Source organism: Gopherus evgoodei, chromosome 14 (genome assembly GCF_007399415.2).
Source record: "Gopherus evgoodei ecotype Sinaloan lineage chromosome 14, rGopEvg1_v1.p, whole genome shotgun sequence".
Taxonomy (NCBI): Eukaryota; Metazoa; Chordata; order Testudines; family Testudinidae; genus Gopherus; species Gopherus evgoodei.
Window position 1 is genome coordinate 31,812,337 of NC_044335.1, and position 17,703 is coordinate 31,830,039.

Sequence of the window (17,703 nt, forward strand, 5' to 3'; positions counted from 1 at the left end):
CCTGGTCACACATGCACCACCAGTCTTCATGCACAGCAGCAATGGGGTTTCCAGAGCAGCCTGTTTGGGCTGGTGCAGGTGGGTGGCACTGCTCTTCCAAACATGAGTTGTAGCAGTATTTGGGCTGGGTCCAAGGCTCACTGGGCATTTCTCTTGCAGACAAATCCTGTTTCAATGCATTCTTTAACTTTGAAGACATGCAGGAGATTACCCAGCACTTCGCTGTGTGCCACGTGGATGCGCCAGGCCAGCAGGAGGGAGCTCCCCCTTTCCCGACTGGGTAAGAACTCTCAGAAGTGCCTTCTCAGAGCTCCAGGTGTGCTCAGGGCCTGCTCACACCAAGATGCTATTTAATCCAAATGGGGTTCCCTATGCTGGCAGAGGCAGGCTGCCATCTGGTCAGCCCTGGCGGTAGGCGGAGGGGAAGCTGGGGAGGGGTCACTCCAGCCAGCAGGGTCTCTGCCCTCTAGAGCAGAAGAGGCACTTGCATCGCTAAGAGCCGGTGCTGGAAGCAATGCTGCTGGGAGTGTTCTGATTTAGCACATGATCCCAACTGACCCAAACTAATATATAGCTGCAGTTGCTCGGTCCATCCCTTCATTCTCCAGCATGGGATCTTTGCGGGACAGATCTCTGTGAACACAGCTTACAGGGTGGGATCCGTAATGTGCCATGCTGCAGTGTCACTGCACCATAGATACCAGAGCCCAAGCCGTTCGAATGTTTCTGGCTCTTGGAATGTCATCGGAAGGCTGTGTCGCCTCTGGAGGTCAGTGTTCGGAGGCTTGCTGATTCCAGCCTCTCCTTTGGGTTTCAGGTATTACTATCCTAGTATGGATGAACTGGCTGAAATGCTGTCTGCTGTTCTAACCCACCTGAGGTGAGTGTGCAGAGGGGCCCAGGCTGACTCCTGTCAGATTATCTTAGGAGGCCATGCTGTCATTCCAGCAGCTCTGCCTGTGCTCCTGCGGGGCTCTGGTTGTGCTGCGTGCAAAGGACAATGGCTGTGCCAAGGCACTTGCCCAGTGCAGACAGCCCTGGCATGGAGTGTCTCTTCAGAGAGCACATTCCACCGCATGCCTGCTGGGTGACTGCAGGGCCAAAAAGAGAACAAGCCTTTGATCCAGACAAGCTGGTCTGAGGCTTGGGTGGGGTGGGGATACCCAGGGCTTGAGTTTAGAGTGTCTCTTTTGACTCTGATATGTCTGCATTTCAGCCTGAAAAGCATCATTGGGATTGGCATTGGAGCTGGTGCTTACATCCTCAGCAGGTTTGCGGTAAGTAGGTTTTTTTCCACCCTGCCCCCGCTAACCATACTGCCTCTTTGCAGGGCACAGGCTGAGAAGCAGGGATTTCAGGATACATTCAAATGGCAAAATGAGAGCTGCTTAGGGTACCTGAGGGGTTAAACAGAGCCGATGCTGCTCTACAGCCTTGCCAGACTGGGGGTGAGTGCCTGGCATAGGGATGCCATTAGAGTCAGTGGAAAGCTGCTGGAGAGGTCAGTGGGGTTAGGGATTGGCCCCCCACACGTAGGAGAGGAGACAAGTATTCACACTGTACTGAATCTCATCTCACTGTTCATAGCTAGAAAGATAAATCCCATTTCTAAAATCTGCAGCTCAGACTTAGAGCAACGTAAACAGCTTTCCTGTGCTGAAAGTCCAGTGATCCAAGGCGGATAGGAAATCCAGACTGAAAGCTGTCAGTGTGGATCTCCGAGTGGAGCAGCGGACACTCTCACTTCCCACAATGAGCAGTCTGGGTTCAGGTTCTAGCATGGTCATGGGTGTTAGGCAGTGTCCAACTGCCCAGAAAATGGACATCTCAAGTAGTTTTAATGTGTCTTGGTCTCTTCCCTGTGGGCAGATGCAGTAGCAGAGCTGTGTGGGCGATGTAGATGTAGTACCTGAGTTCCCTGTGCCTTGCTCGAACCAGCTTCTTTCCTTCTATCAGCAGATTAAAACAGAGAAGACTCTAGATGTAACTATATTCCCCAAATGGTCCCTGCTGAGAATTCTGGGTACTGACAACGTGTCCCTTGTCATGGGCCTGCATTTTACAGGAAGCTGAGGGGGCCATGGTGAGGATGCAGCACTGAAAATTGTAGTAAGATGAGTCCCTGAAACATAAACCCTTGGTATCAGGGACCCAGTATGAGGCCTGAACTAAAGTAATGGTCAAGACCTTGCTAACATAAAGCAAAGTTATGCTGTGAACCAGAGGCAGGTCCTGCTCACCGAAGTTGGCAAGAAGGCAGCAGCTAAAAGCATGTATACACATATAAGCACTAATAAGAGGAACGTGTGCCAGGATAGCACCAGAACATCCCAGTATAAGCACATTCCACAGAATAACAAGGAACAGGCAGACCCATCCTAAAGACAGGGTCAAAAGGACAATATGATGGATAAACTTGTTTGTTTGAACCAACCTGCACTGGGGAGAGGCAGCACCCTACTGCTTAGAGGCGCTGTACCTCAATACGTCAGGAATGATGTGTAACCTGTTTTCACCTGTGTATAAGAGTGCACCCCTGAGTGGATGTCTTTGTCTGGCCTAGAGGGCAGTGGCAAATCACTGACTGAGCCGGTTCATTGTTAGGGGGTGCACATTCATAGTATGTTCTGTAGAGTCTGTGGGAAACTATTACTGTGCTTCGTTTGACAATAATCCTGGCCGGGTGCCTTCATATTTTATTAGAGTCTTTGGTCATTGGGGGTTCTCTTGGGGTCTGCTGTGTCAGAGTTATGTGCGCAGAGCCGGGGCAGCACACAGGGAGAACACACACGCATGTAGCTGACTGTTATCATCGTTGAGCAGAGCACCACACTGGTGACATCTGACAACAGAAATCTCTTCCTGCTTTGCTATGAACCCCCAAGGTGTGACCCTGGGAGAGTCACTTTGATTTTCTTGCTTCAGTAGAATGGGATGAGGCTACTGCCCCTGCTCTGTGAGAAGTATTGTTAGCAATGATCTAATCAGGGTTTCAGTTACAAGTTTTCCTCTTATTTTGCTGTCACTGCCTCTCCCAGGGAGTTCCCCAGCCACTGTGCCTCCTGGTCCCCTGGGGCCCCTCATACTGAGTGTGCTGTGTTTCCCTGCAGCTCAATCACCCTGACCTGGTGGAGGGGCTCGTGCTCATCAATGTTGATCCATGTGCAAAAGGCTGGATGGACTGGGCAGCCGCCAAGGTGAGACTCCTCTCTCTCTGTGTGCATGAGTGCTGCAGACCATACTGTACAAGTCACTGAGGTAGGCCCCTCAGGCTGAGTTCTCAAACGAAGCAACTATTGGTGATGTTGGCTAGGAGACCCTGGAATACTGCAAGTGATACTTGGTATTGCCAGCCAGCTCAGAGTCACTGAAGGCCCTAGCATGGCCAGGGGTTGGAACATTTATCTCAGATGAGCTGGTGAACTCCAGGGAGCTGTGTTCTATATGCTTCTCTGGCAGGAGCCAAGCGCTTCCAGAACTCTAGGGGCTCATTCCCCATACCTAAAGCTAGTTTTGGCCTTTACAGTTTTTGTGTCATTTGTCGCTACGTTTCACAAAGGAATTTGCATGAGATGTTTTTGTTACTTTTCAGTTTTCAGGCTGGACGACCAACATAGTGGACATTGTCTTGGCTCACCATTTTGGTCATGTAAGTAAACTGCAGGCTGCAGAGTTGACAACACAAAGCAAAGTGTGGGCCTTATGCTTTGTACTGAGCTGACCTTCAGATCTTGGGATCTCTCTGTGCCAAACAAGGGTTGCCACAGATGGTGCCAGGTTCTCTGTGGGCAACCCTGCAGCCAGGACTTGGCACCTTTAGCGGCATTCATGCACATCCTATCACCTGCCCTGCCCACTCACTCCATTCTCAGCATCAGGCAAGGCAGTAAAATGTGAATGAAATCCACTCTCTCCTGCAGGAGAGCTGATTTCCTAAACTACCCCGTCCCCTGCCTGCACCTAGGAAAGGAATGGTAGAGTTGTGTGGCATATGCCGATGCCAGTCTCTCAGTTCTGATGCCATTCAGGCATTTAGAAGGTCTCTGAGAAGCAGCAGCTTTCTAATAGTCTGCAATGCAAACTCACATCTTAAAAAAAAAAAAAAAAAAGATTCTTTTCTCACAGCTCCCTTTCCTCTATGGTCCCAGTGCAGAGCAGGTCTACACTGGCTTCTGGGGAAAAGTCAGGAACAAAGGAAGCTGTCTATGCTCTTCACCATAAACTCTTATATTTCCTGGGAGCTTATCTAGGGAACAGCTCTGAATTTGGGCAGAACTCAGAAAATGTTTGAGCCCATCCCTTGCACGGCCATGTGCAGTGTTTTTTTCAGCAATGCAGTAATCTGGGTGAGTTCTTTACAGACAAACTCGCTCTTTTATGGTAAACGGGTTTTCCAGGCCAGTGTGTTCCAACAGAGACCTTTTGTTTGCAAACTTCTTTCCTGGTTCTGATTTTCGAAAGCAACCCTTCTGCTCCAAGTGTTACCACTTAGCAGCTGTTCCTCTGCTGCCTTTTGCTATCACTGCTACTTAGCTTTGAATCCTTCCCTGAATTCCCCCACTGGTTAAAAGGTCTGAGGAATTTATATGAGTGTCTCCAGAAAAGGGTTCTGTTGGTGGAGTTACAGATGTTCCCAGCTGCTATGGACAGAGGGTGTGAGTGGCAAGCAAGCCTGCAAGCATGGCTTTCCTGTAGGGTGATCAGACAGCAAGTGTGAAAAATCTGGACAGGGTGGGGGGGTAATAGGAGCCTATATAAGAAAAAGGACCCAAAAATCAGGACTGTCCCTATAAAATCGGGACATCTGGTCACCCTACTTTCCTGCCTTTCCTGGGCTTGTCAAATCCACACAGAGTCAGACATTTTGTTGACCCAACAATTAAGCTTCTCCCAGTCCCCGCAGACCCTGGTCTGTCCGTGGAAACTAGTGCAGTGGGAACCTGGTGTGTTTTTGCCCTGACCCTCCTCCATATTTACACAATGCAGCTGGTAAGAGGGGACCAGCAGGTTTCTTTGTGTTCAGTCTAGAGACATTTTGGTTGCTATAAGAGTTGTGGGGACAGTAGGACAGTGTGTCCAGCCACATACCAAGGCACTAACCTGCTCTACTCCCCCCTCAAGCTCTTCCTTTTGACTCAGGGGCTGCAGGGCCGGGCCAAATCCTGCTGAGCCATTCCTAAACTAGTTGTAGTCGCAGAAGAGGGGAAAAACAGATCCACGCTTCTTGGAAACAATGATTCTCTCTAGTGGCTGACTAGTTCACGGTAATTTCATATCAGTCTCTCTCTTTCCAGCCGTGACTGGCTTTCTCTCAGTCAGGACCTTCCACAGAAGTACAAAGTAATGCTTCCTCTTGTCTTCCTATGCGAAAGAGCTTTGCCTAAATAGGCTTTTCACTTATATTCAGTTCCTGGAGACTTCAGCCTCCTTGGCGAAGGACCCATCTGTCCCAGCTTGCAAGAGCTCTGGCTCTTGTCTGTCCAGTGATGGCTTCTCCTCTCTCCTTATATCTTCCCAAACTCCCTATTTTGTCCCCAGACTCAGGATGACCTCACGCTGTTTTTCCATTCCTGTGGGCTTCCCATCCCCCTGCTGATTTGTATGTAAATGGGGCTGCCACGTTTTGATTCCACCATGCCTTCCCTTCTATCTGGGAGAAATCCTGTTCTCTCCCTTTGCTTGGTCACAGACTTTAAAGCATAATATTAGTGAGGCTCAGTAATTCCTCGTCTGATCTTAATGCAGACCTTTCACAAGGATATTAATCACCACCGAGTGACCAGTTCACATATGATACCTTCCGCTCCCCTTCGACACAGGCTGTGACAGTAGTGAGTTGGGTGTAGTGAATATGTCAGGCCTGGCACGAGTTGCTGGCACACAGGAGCAAATGCCTAGTGGGTCTCTGTCACAACAGCCAAACCTCCCACATCTGTAAGTCACTGTTTAGTGTATGCTCTGCTCTCCCCACTTCACCTCCTCATGTCCGATCCTCACACTCCCACATTGCTCCTTTCTCTCCCCCTCCCCCTACAATCATATCCAACAATCAGGGCTTCTCTGCTTGACAAATACTCTGCTGGTGTGGCTGCGCCGGCAGCGCTCCTAGTGGAGCGGCAGCATAAGCCTCCAAAAGGAGGAGTTCTACCCGCATAGCTACACCACCTTCAGGAGCAAAATTAGCTGTGTCGACAACAACTCTCTGCATCTACGCTGGTTTGTCAGCACAGCTGCGTCAGTGGGGGAGGGGGATTTCACACGCCTAACTGATGTAGATATGTCGGCAAAACTTCAGAGTGTGCACCAACCTCAGGTGAAACGTCTTTACAGGTCTAGACAAGGGAGTGAGATTTTTCTCTGCAAATAACACCATTCTGAGGGCTTGTCTATATGAGAAAATTGTGTGTGGTATAGAGAAAGTGGCAAAAGCCCCTAATTTGGAGGCAGCTATACTAATATGAGTGCTTATACAAGTATAGTAGAGTCTAGTTCAGGAACCAAAATAAGCTATACTGGTATAAGGCATCTTTCTACTGATATAACTGCATGTGTACCAATATAATCTTGGTAAAAGATCATACCCTTAATGGACCTAGTTCTACAAGCAAAACTTGTAGTGTAAATCAGTCTGGAGTGTGGTTTGGGGTTTTTACCGTTGGCTTTATCAGCAGAATGAATTGTTTATCTGAACCCAGCTCAGTAATTTGTTGCACAGTCAGTGAAGTTCATTTCTCAAATTGCATTTTTAAATGTATAATAGTAACAAAAGAGGTTGATCAATGTCTTTTTCTAAACTTCCCTCCCCCCGTGTGCAGGAAGAACTGCAGGCTAATCTGGACCTGATCCAGACGTACAGGCTCCATATTGCACAGGACATTAACCAAGAGAACCTTCAGATGTTTCTTGCCTCATATAACAGGTACTGGACTCCATTCTGCCCATGCATAGAAGTCCGATCTCAGTGTTACCCTCATGCCCTGTGTATCAATGGGTACAAATAGCATTGTAGCAAATGTAACACCAGGGAGCAGGGAGGAATCATGGGGGATAAACAGTTCAGCTCCAAAGGTGCCCTCAAACCTTTGCCTAGTGCCTTCTGGTACTCTTCAGTGAGTCTCTTCCACATATGAGTTACTCTGTGTGAAGCTCCCTACAGGTCCTAACCCTTCCTTGAATTCAGCTCACAGCCCTGGACTCTTGTAACTAATTATTTTCTCTTACAAATCGAGCCGCCTCAGCCTTTATCCCCAGATCAGCCTCTCTGCCCTCCGATGCATCATCTCTTCAGAAACAGGGTAAGCACCGCAGAGTGCTCTGTATTCAGACATGGAGGCTCAGGAGTGCTCTACGCCTGGGCAAAGGGCTCACATCCGCCTGTTGTTTCCCCTCATATCCTCTCCGGTTTTGACCTGTAAGTGCAGGCCAGTGCTTTGTTTGCTCTGCTGAGTGAGTCACGTGGCTCTGCTAACTTGCCACCGCTGCTTCTGTGGGTCAGGCCTAGGTTGTTTCTGAAGCTTGGAGACCAAGCACTGTTTTCTGACTTATTGCTGCTTCTCTGAGTAGCACTTGCATATGGTATGGGGCATCGTGCTGCGTTTTCTGATGAGGCTCACAAATTCCTGTGTGTGACCTTGGTCACTTTGTGTTCTGGTCTCCAATGGGGAGGCGGAGTCCTCTCGTTCCATGGACCTCTCTCCAGACGGAATCCACAGGATCATATTGACACCCCCCACATCCGGATTACCTGGGTTTGTCTGATGGAGAGCTGTTCTCCTTTGTCTTCCAGCCGCAGAGACCTGGAAATTGAGAGGCCAGTTCTGGGCATCAGTGAAAATACCACAAAAACATTCAAGTAAGTTGCTGTGGATCAGTCTGTGCACCCACTGCAAACTGCAGAGTTAGTTCAGCAGAGAGGCTGCCGCTCCTCAGCAAGAGACCCAAGAGCCAGAAAGCTGAGAAGAATTCAGCAGCACTGGCTCAGGATGCAGAAATATTGATCTAGAGGGCGGTGTGGTGGGGGCACATCATGGCTGCAGGGTTAAGGTTGTGCTGATGTTCCCTTTAAAGAAGGAATTATCCCTTTGTTGCACACGGATGACCGTGTGTCCTCCCCAAGTTCACAGCACTTACTTTAGGAGCAGAGTTAGTGTTCTGTTACTGGGTTCTAAGCAGTTCTAAATAGCTCCTTTTGGAGATTTCTTAATGTACTTTTCTGTCTCAATTTTTCAAGATTTGCAAATTTAATCACTTCTGGGTTATAGCAAAATCTAAGACCTAGGCTAACTTTAAGTTTACTAATGTTATTTTTTTAATTTTTTGAATACTTGGTCATAAGTAAGGCTGTGACCTCCGTGACTTCTGCAATGGCAGGTGCAGCTGGCCAGGGGGCAACTTGAGCAGCTTGGGCAGCCCCTGGGCCAGCCACACCGGCTGCTGCTGGGGCAGTCTCAGGCCACCATGCCCCTCCTCCTCCCACCCCCAGCAGCAGTAGGAGCTTGGGTGTGGGATGGGATTGGGGTATGGGTGCAGGTGAGGGCTCTGGGCAGCACATCCCTCAGGGGAGCTCCCCGGAAGTGGCCAGCATGTCCGGCTCCTAGGTGGAGGCGCAGCCAGACAGCTCCATGCACTGCCTCCACCTGCAGGTCCCATCTCCGCAGCTTCCATTGTTCGTAGGGCTCCCACACTGCTGCCCAGCTCTCTGCCCCCCGAGCAGCAGCAGGGGTCCTGGGACAAGCACCGTTCCCTGCCCCCTCAGCACCAATGGGGGTCCCGATCCACGCTCTGAATTAATAAAGGTTTTTGAGAGGCTAGAGGAGAATAAAGCCAAGTTGGATCCATGAAAGCTATGAATAGATTAAAGGTCGCCCAGATGCACTGCAATTAATGTACTTCTCTGCTGGCTTTTGCCTAGGTGCCCTGCCTTATTAGTGGTTGGTGACAGCTCGCCTGCCGTTGAAGCTGTGGTACGTATACAAGGTCTCTTTTGCACTGAATGCTCTTCTTAGTCCCTACGAGCAATTAGCAACTCCCCACCTCACTCCACCTACTGACTAGCTAGTACTCAAGACTCACTCTAAACGTCTTACAAAAAGGGCGTGTCTTTTATTTATATTAGTCAGTAGTGCTGCTTGTGTTTGCCAAAGGCAGAAACCAGGCTGCATGCCCTGGAAGCTGAGAGATCGGTCAGCTATTACTTACAGCAGTGATGTGCAAACTGGGAGTTGACCCCTCTGTGGGGGCACAAAAGATTCTCAGGGGGGCGAGGCGCAAAGAAACTGGGATCCCACGGGTCCCGCAGGATCTGCTGCCATAATAGTGGGAGCAGGATAAAAATAGAGTGGGTATTGTGGGACAGGAGCGAGGTTAAGAAAAATAGTCCTCCCACACTGCAAACAACAGGAATGCCTTGGCCAGCAGCCACCGCTCTCCAGCTGCCCACTTGTGAAGGCAGTGCCGCCACCAGCAACAGCACAGAAGTAAGGGTGGTAATGGGCACGGTACATTCCATGAATGGTAAGGGGGGGTGTGACTGGAAAAGTTTGCGCAGCCCTGATCTAGGCATTTCAGGATCAGCCTCCTTGGGGACAGATCTAAAGGGAGTTTCAGCAGAAGAGCTATGAGTGTATTGACTAAACTCCTTGTACCTGAGCATCTCAGGGCTCATGCAGCTATGGCCATGGCAGTTTCAATGACATGTATCTTGCAACAAGCCCTTAATGTAGATCTGTAGGGCTGCTACATGGCGCTTAGTTCACACCGCCGTGGGTCCCTGTTCCTTTGGTCAAGAGTCCAGGTCATTCACAGGGTTTGATTTAGCAGCAGTAATAGTGTCCCCGAGGACTCCAGTCACTTCCCAGCTGGCAGCAGGGAGGCAGCAATGGGCTTTCTCAGGCCTCAGCCTCCGTTGATGTGACATAGCACAAAATAGCCCAATTCCCAGCTCCTGGACAGCACACTAACATTGAGATGCACCATCCCTTCAAAATACTGCATAATAGTATGCCCTTGTCATAAACAGATAGCTAAGGGTTAATGTTCTTTTACCTGTAAAGGGTTAACAAAGGGAACCAAACACCTGACCAGAGGACCAATCAGGAAACAAGACTTTTTCAAATCTGGGTGGAGGGACATTTTGGGTGTGAGTTCTTTGTTCTTTGTCTTGGTTCGGTGACCCTCTCAGCTCTGAGAGTGATCTTTCTATCTCCAGGCTTTCTAATCTTCCGTTTCCAAGTTGTAAGTACAAGGATAGTAAGACAATAGGTTTATATTGTTTTTTTGTATTTACCCGTGTGTAGTTGCTGGAATGTGTTAAATTGTATTCTTTTTGGATAAGGCTGTTTATTCATTTTTTCCTTTAAGCAATTGACCCTGTATATTGTCACCTTGATACAGAGACCATTTTATGTCCTTTTTCTTTCTTTTTATATAAAGCTTTCTTTTTAAGACCTTTTTGAGTGTTTTTCACTGGTTAAGGCTAAGAAACGAAGGGAGGGGGAAAATCTCTTTGTGTTAGATTTACTAAGCCTGACTTTGCATACCCTCTGGGTGAGGGGGGAGAGAGATTAGATCTCTCGGTACTTGTGTTTCAAGGACTTGAAGCAGGGAATCTCCCAGAGTACCCAGGGCGGGGAAATCTGGGAGGAGGTAAAGAGGGTGGAATCCCTTTGTTTAGATTCACGGAGCTTGAATCTGTATATCTCTCCAGGAACCCAGGGAGGGAACACCTGGAGGGGAAGAGGGAGAAGGGAAGTGGGTTATTTCCCTTTGTGGTGAGACTCAGGACATCTGAGTCTTGGGGGTTTCCCAGGGAAGGTTTTGGGGAGACCAGAGTGAGCCAGACACTGGAATTCTGGCTGGTGGCAGCGATATCAGATCCAAGCTGGTAATTAAGTTTGAAGGTTTCATGCTAGCTTCTCATGTTCTGAACTCTAAGGTTCAGATCTGAGTAGGAGAGTTATGACAGCCCTGGCCTGGCCTCACTCCACTAGTTCTCCTGGGCTCAGCTAGCCTACATACCACTCGGTACACGTCTCCTGGGGAGCAGGGGGCCGGATTAGGATCCTCCCTCCATTCTGTGGTGCCTCCTACAAGCTGTGGCTGCTGTAACGCAGGCTGTTGGTGGATCAGTCTTTAGCACAAGGAGGGTTTAATTCTTACTGCAAGAAGTTACTTATGCCCCTTCTGCTCTACATTCCATCTGCCCGGTATCATCCTCCGCCTTCTGATCACCTCCCATGCTGGGATTGTGCTGGCGACAGCCTGGTCCCTGGATGCTCCTGTCACTGAGGATGGCTGCTGTCTCTTGGGGAGCAGCAGCCCCGATGAAAGCACCTGCCCCATGCTCCAGATCTCTCACTTGTGTGCATGTGATACCATTTGATTTTTCCCTTTTTGCTTTTAGGTTGAATGTAACTCGCGGCTGGACCCTACCAACACTACGCTCCTGAAGGTACCCAGCAGCTCCAGGAGCCTGCCACAGGCTGCCTTAGGGATACTGTGTCTCTGCTGAGGGCCCAGCTCTGTGCATTGATCTCCTTCAATGCATCTGGCTTTCACAGAGGTGTCTAGAGAGACAATCTGGGTCAGATGCTCTCCTGAGCAATGCTCCACTCAGCACAGGAGAGGGGGCAGGCTGCTAGGTTCCTGGAGTCTCTGCACTGCACAGCAATGGCCTTGGAACTGCTTGAGCTTACACTGACTGGAAAACAGTCCCCAAGGGAGCACCTGCCAGCTGAGAACTGGAGTGCAGAGGTGTCCCAGCCATGTGCTCTGCATGCCCCTAGTATGCCCCCTATGCCAGGGCCAGTTGGGGTGGCACAGGAGTCACTTGCACTGCCTTTAGACCAGCTGCAAGTCCCTGCCACCTCCACCCTTCACCAGGGATTTCTCACTGGGCAGACCCACCCTTATCTCTAGGGGGCATAAAGGGCCTGGATATTAGGGTAGGGAGTCTATCCCTCCTCTGGCAGGAAGGGCCATGGTACATGGCTGGTGAAGGAGTTGCTCTCTGACTCCTAGAATATGGCCCGGGACACCCCTTGTTAGTGGAGATGTGCAGCCTGTGAAGACTAGCGGACCATGCTCCTTGCACCAAATGGAGACAGTCCCGGTGAAGCGCTGCATGCTGGAACCCCCAGTCACCATAGGTCACTGCTCTGTGTTAAAGGTGAGGGGGCAGCCTCTGCTTTTTGGTCAGTGAGGATCGAGTGGGCCCCAGCGGGGCTGGCAGTGTTAGCCCAGCCCCTGGCCTGGCCACATGGCATGAGGAAGGGACACTTCAAAGCTCCTCTTTCCTTTTTACAGATGGCAGACTGCGGAGGGCTGCCCCAAGTGGTTCAGGTAAGAACTTGTCTCTGTTCTCTGCTTTGTGTTTTGGCCCCAGCCTTGCACATGTTAACGCCTCGTATTTTGTCTTCTCAGCCTGGGAAGCTGACAGAAGCCTTCAAGTACTTTGTGCAGGGAATGGGCTACAGTAAGTAGCAAACACAGCTTCCTTTGCTGAGTGGGGCTGGTGTGGAGGGCGATGGGTCTGTGCTGGGGATCGGCTTTGCCTGTATGTCTATGATGGGCGGTGTCCCGTGGCACAGCCAGCCACGTACCCTCAGGGGCTCGGCTTAGCCTGGAGAAGTGACTGTCGCGCTGGCGCATGTCAGCAGATGTGTGTATCGAGATGGTAACCACTCTTAGCACCTAGCAGACAGCATCTCATCTCTAGGGCTAGTGCATGGCAAAGCCTAGATAAGGTCTGCTGCCTTCAAATGGTAACCGCTCTGTGCTGGGTCCCACAGGCAGCCCCTGGGGGAGTGTGGGGCTCCTGCCAGTGGTGGCAGTGAGCTAGCTCCAGACCAGTGTGTGCTCAGCAGTGCTCTGGACTGAGCTCTGCTCTGGAGCACAGGCACAGCTATGTGTGCACTGTCCATGGGCAGGGGGTACCACTAACTGCCCAGAGCGCGAGTCAGCTCCTGAGGCACCTACAGAAATCAGCCCAAATATCTCTGGGAGCCTGGTGAGAGCCTCCTCATGCTTTGGGCCCAGCAGGTGCTTTGCTCTGAGGTGGGGGCATGGGCTGAGGTTATCATCCCTTCCCCTGTTGAACAGTCCAGGAGAACAGCCTTTTACCTGCCTAAACTGGACACGTCTCCAGTGCAGGCCCCAGCACTCTGGGTGTCGATCACGCTGGCTGTGGTGCTGCCGTAGCAGCACTTACTGAGACAAGCCTGTGATCTGTAAAGGCTGGTGCTCAAGCCCCAGTTGGTGTAGCCACTGACACCACAGAACTGGCTGCTAAACCGGAGCATCTTTGTGGCAGGGCAGGGTGTTTGCCCAGCCACATGAGAGGAGGGCAGCTTTGCCAGCAGCTGGTCAGCATGGTTGGGTGGGGAATGACAGAGATCTCCTGGGCAGCTAGTCTCGCTAGTCCAGTCATCCCTGAGGCCAAGGAGCCAGCACTAACATGCCGGCAGCTGCCAGGGCCCTGGAAGAGTCATTGCCATCTCCAGTATGCCAAAAACATTGGCTGGGCCCACAGTACTTCAGAGTCAGCTGTTGTCCCACGGATATGGATGTGGGAAAACAGGTTTTATCCTACATGGCACCTGCTTGGCAGGTAAGACTGGCCCCCTAGAGAGAAGGTTGTTGGCTGAGTAGACACGATCCACCAGCAAAAAGAGACGTCAGCATGCTGTGATGTCAGAGGTTCCCTGGATCTTACGTGGCCTAAGCGGAGTTCCCTGGGCCTGAGCGTGACCCTTGCTTCCCTGATGGCTGAGCTGCCAATGCTGTCGTCAGGCATCAGAGGGTCAGGGCTCCTTCAGGCAGGGCATGGAGTGCCAGTGGAAGCGAGAGCACCCCTCCTTCAGCCTGTCAGGGCAACATGTCGTCTGACAGGATCCAGGTTGTGGCCCAGCAGAGTGCCGAGCAAGGGCCGTGCTACTGGAGAATGGACGTAGGCCAGGGCAGAAGTCACTACCAGCGGGACGCTTGCCCCAGGTTAAGGAGCAGGGGCCTCCCAAGTGAAAGGAACGGCTCCTTCCCCTTGTCCAAAGCAGGCTGTGCTGCTCTAGCTGCTGTTCCCATCTCAAACACCAGCGTGGAGGGGACACCCTGTGCTCATGGGCACAGCTGCAGGCCTTTGACAGGGGCCATGACTGTCAGCTCAGGGGACAACACTCTGATCCCATGGCCCTCATCTTGGCTGGGAGGCTGGTCTGTAAATACTAAACACAATCTCTCATAAGGGGCCCTGCTGTTCTGAAAGCCCAGTGGAGCCACTAAGAACATGGCTTTTCCTGTGGTCTTCAAGGAAATCCGATTTCCTTTCTTTCTAATGGGCAGAGAGCTGAGTAACATCTGGGGTGATTTCCTTTCAAAGGGAAGCTCCTAAGAGATTGTCAGTGAGGAGTGTGAGCCCAGAGCCCAGGAGCACTGGCTGGCTGCAGACCTGGTGCTGGGGTTCGCTCCAGCAGCACAGTGCATTCCAGGCTGACGAGGGAATTAACTTGCTCTCTCTCGTGTTCATCTCTTCCCTGTCTCACGTTGTTTCCAGTCCCTTACATGCAGCTCAGCCACCTGAGCACTGAGTCAGGTACCTGCAAACCCACACCTAGCACGACCAAGGCTGCATACTGAACTGAATCACTGTCTTCTTTCGGGTGCATTGCTCTGGCTGTTTACAGCATGTCTTGCTGGTGCTCCAGATCCTGGGCCATTCCATTGTACGTTGTGTGCGTGCACTGTGTGTTTTCACCTCTCATTTGTGTTTTGGTGACGGTTGCATGGTTTGCAGCTCTCCAATTATCTGGAGCACAGGCCTTATTTTCAAAAGGTCACATGACCAATCACTACCTAATTTACAAGTTGCCATGGCTGTATTTGCAAATAGCCAGTTATGCGATGTGCAGTCACTCACCTCAGACCTTTTGAAATCAGGCCATAAACCTCCTGCTTTTGATGCATAAAGGCCCGGTTTGGGCAGCTGAGAGTAACAGTTCTGATCCTGGTGTGTAGCTCTTTTCACGCTTACCCAGCGGGATGCTGACACAAGCATGCCCAGTGGTATCAGCTGTAGTTCACTAACTCCCTGACTTTGCTCCTTTTGACAGTCCTCTTTCTTTCCTGCAGTGCCAACAGTGAGTATGACTAGACTGATCCGCTCCCGTACCCACTCCTCCTCCAGTGTGGGCTCTGGAGAGAGTGCCCGCAGCCGTTCGCACATCAGCAACCAAGGGGAGGGGACTGCTGGGCCCCCAGAAGCAGCTGATGCCCAAGACACACCTCAAACCATGGAAGTATCCTGCTAAGAAGAGCCTTTCTGGATCCAGACAACTTCATCCTCCCCCACTGACCTCACCCAGAATCTATCATTTCATCCAGCAAAACCACAGTTTTCTCTAACCTGTGCATGCCCATCCAAGCCGCTGCCTCCTTGATAGTCTGTGCTTGGTGCTACTTTGGTCCTTTTTGTATGTTTCTGGGAACAGAACCACTTTAAAAGTCATTAACATTCCACAGGCCAAGTGAATCCAGTCACTGTACATGCTAGTGCCCCCTCCTTTCTGTGCTTTCTGTGCTCTGTATCGATCCGATGACAGCCGTTGTTCCCTTTATAATTTAAATCTGATGTCTGTGGCTTTGTGAGGATAGAATTGCTTCCTAGTTGTGCTTCTGCTAAAGGACATTAGGACTTTTGTGATGCAGTTCTTAGCGCATTTTGGATGTGAGGGGAAGCGAGCCCACAATGGTGCAAAACTCCAGGCACAGGAGAGGAGTCTTATTCCACACGGTGTGCTGAGCACGGTAAAGCATCCTGGCACTCCTCAGGCTGATGGGGTTCAAAGCACTCCTGGGGGGTGGGACAGTCATGACTATTGTCTTGGTCTCATGTCTTCAGAATGAGCAGATCCATCTCTTACCTGAACCTCTTGAAAGGGCAAAGCAATTAATGAGTTAATTCTCACTAATTAAAATGCACTATTCAGCAGAGTACAAGGGATTACACTGCTCTACAGCCGAACGAACATGGCTTTGTCGACCCACAGGGACCCTCCAGAGCAGTTTGTAGGCGGGCCAGATGCAAACAGGATCATTTATCACATGTGATCACGTCTCCTCATAACTGGACTCTTTGCTGTGACTTTTGGAAATCTCTTAACACTCAGTACGTGGTGAGCAGTGCCCAGCTGCAGACCTGGGATCCAGAAATGGGCCGTGGGGGAGTTTGCTACTCCTGCTGTGCCAGCATCCACTTAGCACTGCCACACGGTCCAGCTAGATTGCCAGAGCAGGGTATCCCAATTCAATTGTTGCTGCAAAAATGCCAGTGAATCTGACTCCAATCAGAGATGGCCTGTATTCCATGCCTGGAGCTTGTGGCTAACCAACAGCTAGGGAATGTCACCATGCAGATTCTGTCTTCTTTCATTGAATTCACAAGTCTGTTGCTCTTTTTGTATGTGGTGAGTCACAGAGGAGAGCAGGCGAATTAATGACCCTGTCACACAGCAGGGGAGCTCTTCACTGAGATGAGGGATAAACTGTCAGGTCACTGCAGGTCTCTTGATAAAGTCAAGGTAACGCATACTCTTTCCGTTGCTGCCCAGTTCTGACTGGTAGGGAACTGGCTCCTCAGAGCTTTCATATTCTGCTCCACTCAGGCAGGGAATGGGACCGGGAGACTCTGCCTGAAGGGCACTTTGTACCTATTATTAAATAAAGCTACAAATGAGTCATTGTTGCCTGGCTCCATGTGTTCCTTCTGCTGCTGTTTATTTAGTCACTAATTGCCATCGACGTGCTGGGCGCCCTATAGAGCATGGAATCCCTCAGGAACTGCCCCAGCCACTCACACAGAGCACTGTGCCCTGAGTGTGCCAGCAGGTGGGAGCAGTCTGCTGATAGCTGCCTGCCTCATGCTCAGCTAGCTGGGCCGAGTTCATTCCCAGGGCTCAGCCGCTCATCCTTAATCTCACGGCTGTAACTATACTGCAGCATTTTCTTGCCGTAGATCACTAAGCACTTCACGTAGGAGGAGCTGTATCGTTATCTTCATACATGGGGTAGTGAGATTTCCCCCAGGTCACACAACAGCTCAGGGCAGGTTTGGTTACAGACTGCTTATGGTACACTGATCCCAACGAGTCCTGTCTGAAGCAGCTGGTTGTCCAACAGCGCTGGCTTTGCTGTACAATGCCAGGAGAAACGTGCAGCTCCAAAATAGATATTTGAAGAGTAAATACAAAACTGGGAGAAGTCTCTGGGTTGGAAGAGACTCACAGCAAGTTTCTTCCCTAGTAAATAAGGGCTGGTCTATACTAGAAAGCTTTATCCTAAAACCAGTTTAAAAAAAACAAAACCCTAGTATGGATGTAGTTATAAGGGTATAAAAGTGGACCAGTGGGTGATAAGACTGAACATTCCTGTGGGGGCAGGACATTTGTGCAGGTTGCAGAGAACTTCTGATATATTTATGGACAAACAGGTTTGACTCAGTTTCCCCTCTTGTATTGTTCCCTCCTGCATGTGAAGGGATTAATTCCTTGATGGAGGGGGAGTCACTCAGCATGATTGAACCATCAGGAGCTAATGTCACTGGTGGTGACTGGTGCAAAGTACTGCCCCTCGGGGAAATTGCACAGCCTAGTTTTGACCAGACTCAAGAGGCCCAGCAGCCCGAGAGCTGGGTAAAGTGGGCAGCTTACAACTGAG

The 17,703-nt window shown here is 50.5% G+C and overlaps 1 protein-coding gene across 5 annotated transcripts in view; it reads left to right on the top strand.

The window, feature by feature from the left end:
* NDRG3 (NDRG family member 3) overlaps positions 1-16,732 on the top strand; it is a 120,824-nt gene extending 104,092 nt beyond the window's left edge. For 4 of the 5 annotated variants that reach the window (XM_030533134.1, XM_030533132.1, XM_030533135.1 and 1 more), the window contains 13 exons: positions 160-280; positions 818-880; positions 1,217-1,277; positions 3,111-3,197; positions 3,593-3,649; positions 6,816-6,919; positions 7,787-7,852; positions 8,912-8,963; positions 11,402-11,449; positions 12,304-12,339; positions 12,421-12,472; positions 14,546-14,584; positions 15,121-16,732. In XM_030533134.1, coding sequence (XP_030388994.1) covers positions 160-280; positions 818-880; positions 1,217-1,277; positions 3,111-3,197; positions 3,593-3,649; positions 6,816-6,919; positions 7,787-7,852; positions 8,912-8,963; positions 11,402-11,449; positions 12,304-12,339; positions 12,421-12,472; positions 14,546-14,584; positions 15,121-15,299 — 965 coding nt within the window. In that variant the 3' untranslated portion in view covers positions 15,300-16,732. The remainder of the gene's footprint in view (positions 1-159; positions 281-817; positions 881-1,216; positions 1,278-3,110; positions 3,198-3,592; positions 3,650-6,815; positions 6,920-7,786; positions 7,853-8,911; positions 8,964-11,401; positions 11,450-12,303; positions 12,340-12,420; positions 12,473-14,545; positions 14,585-15,120) is intronic. The other variant, XM_030533133.1, reaches the window with a different exon arrangement.
* The last annotated feature ends 971 nt before the right edge of the window (positions 16,733-17,703 follow it).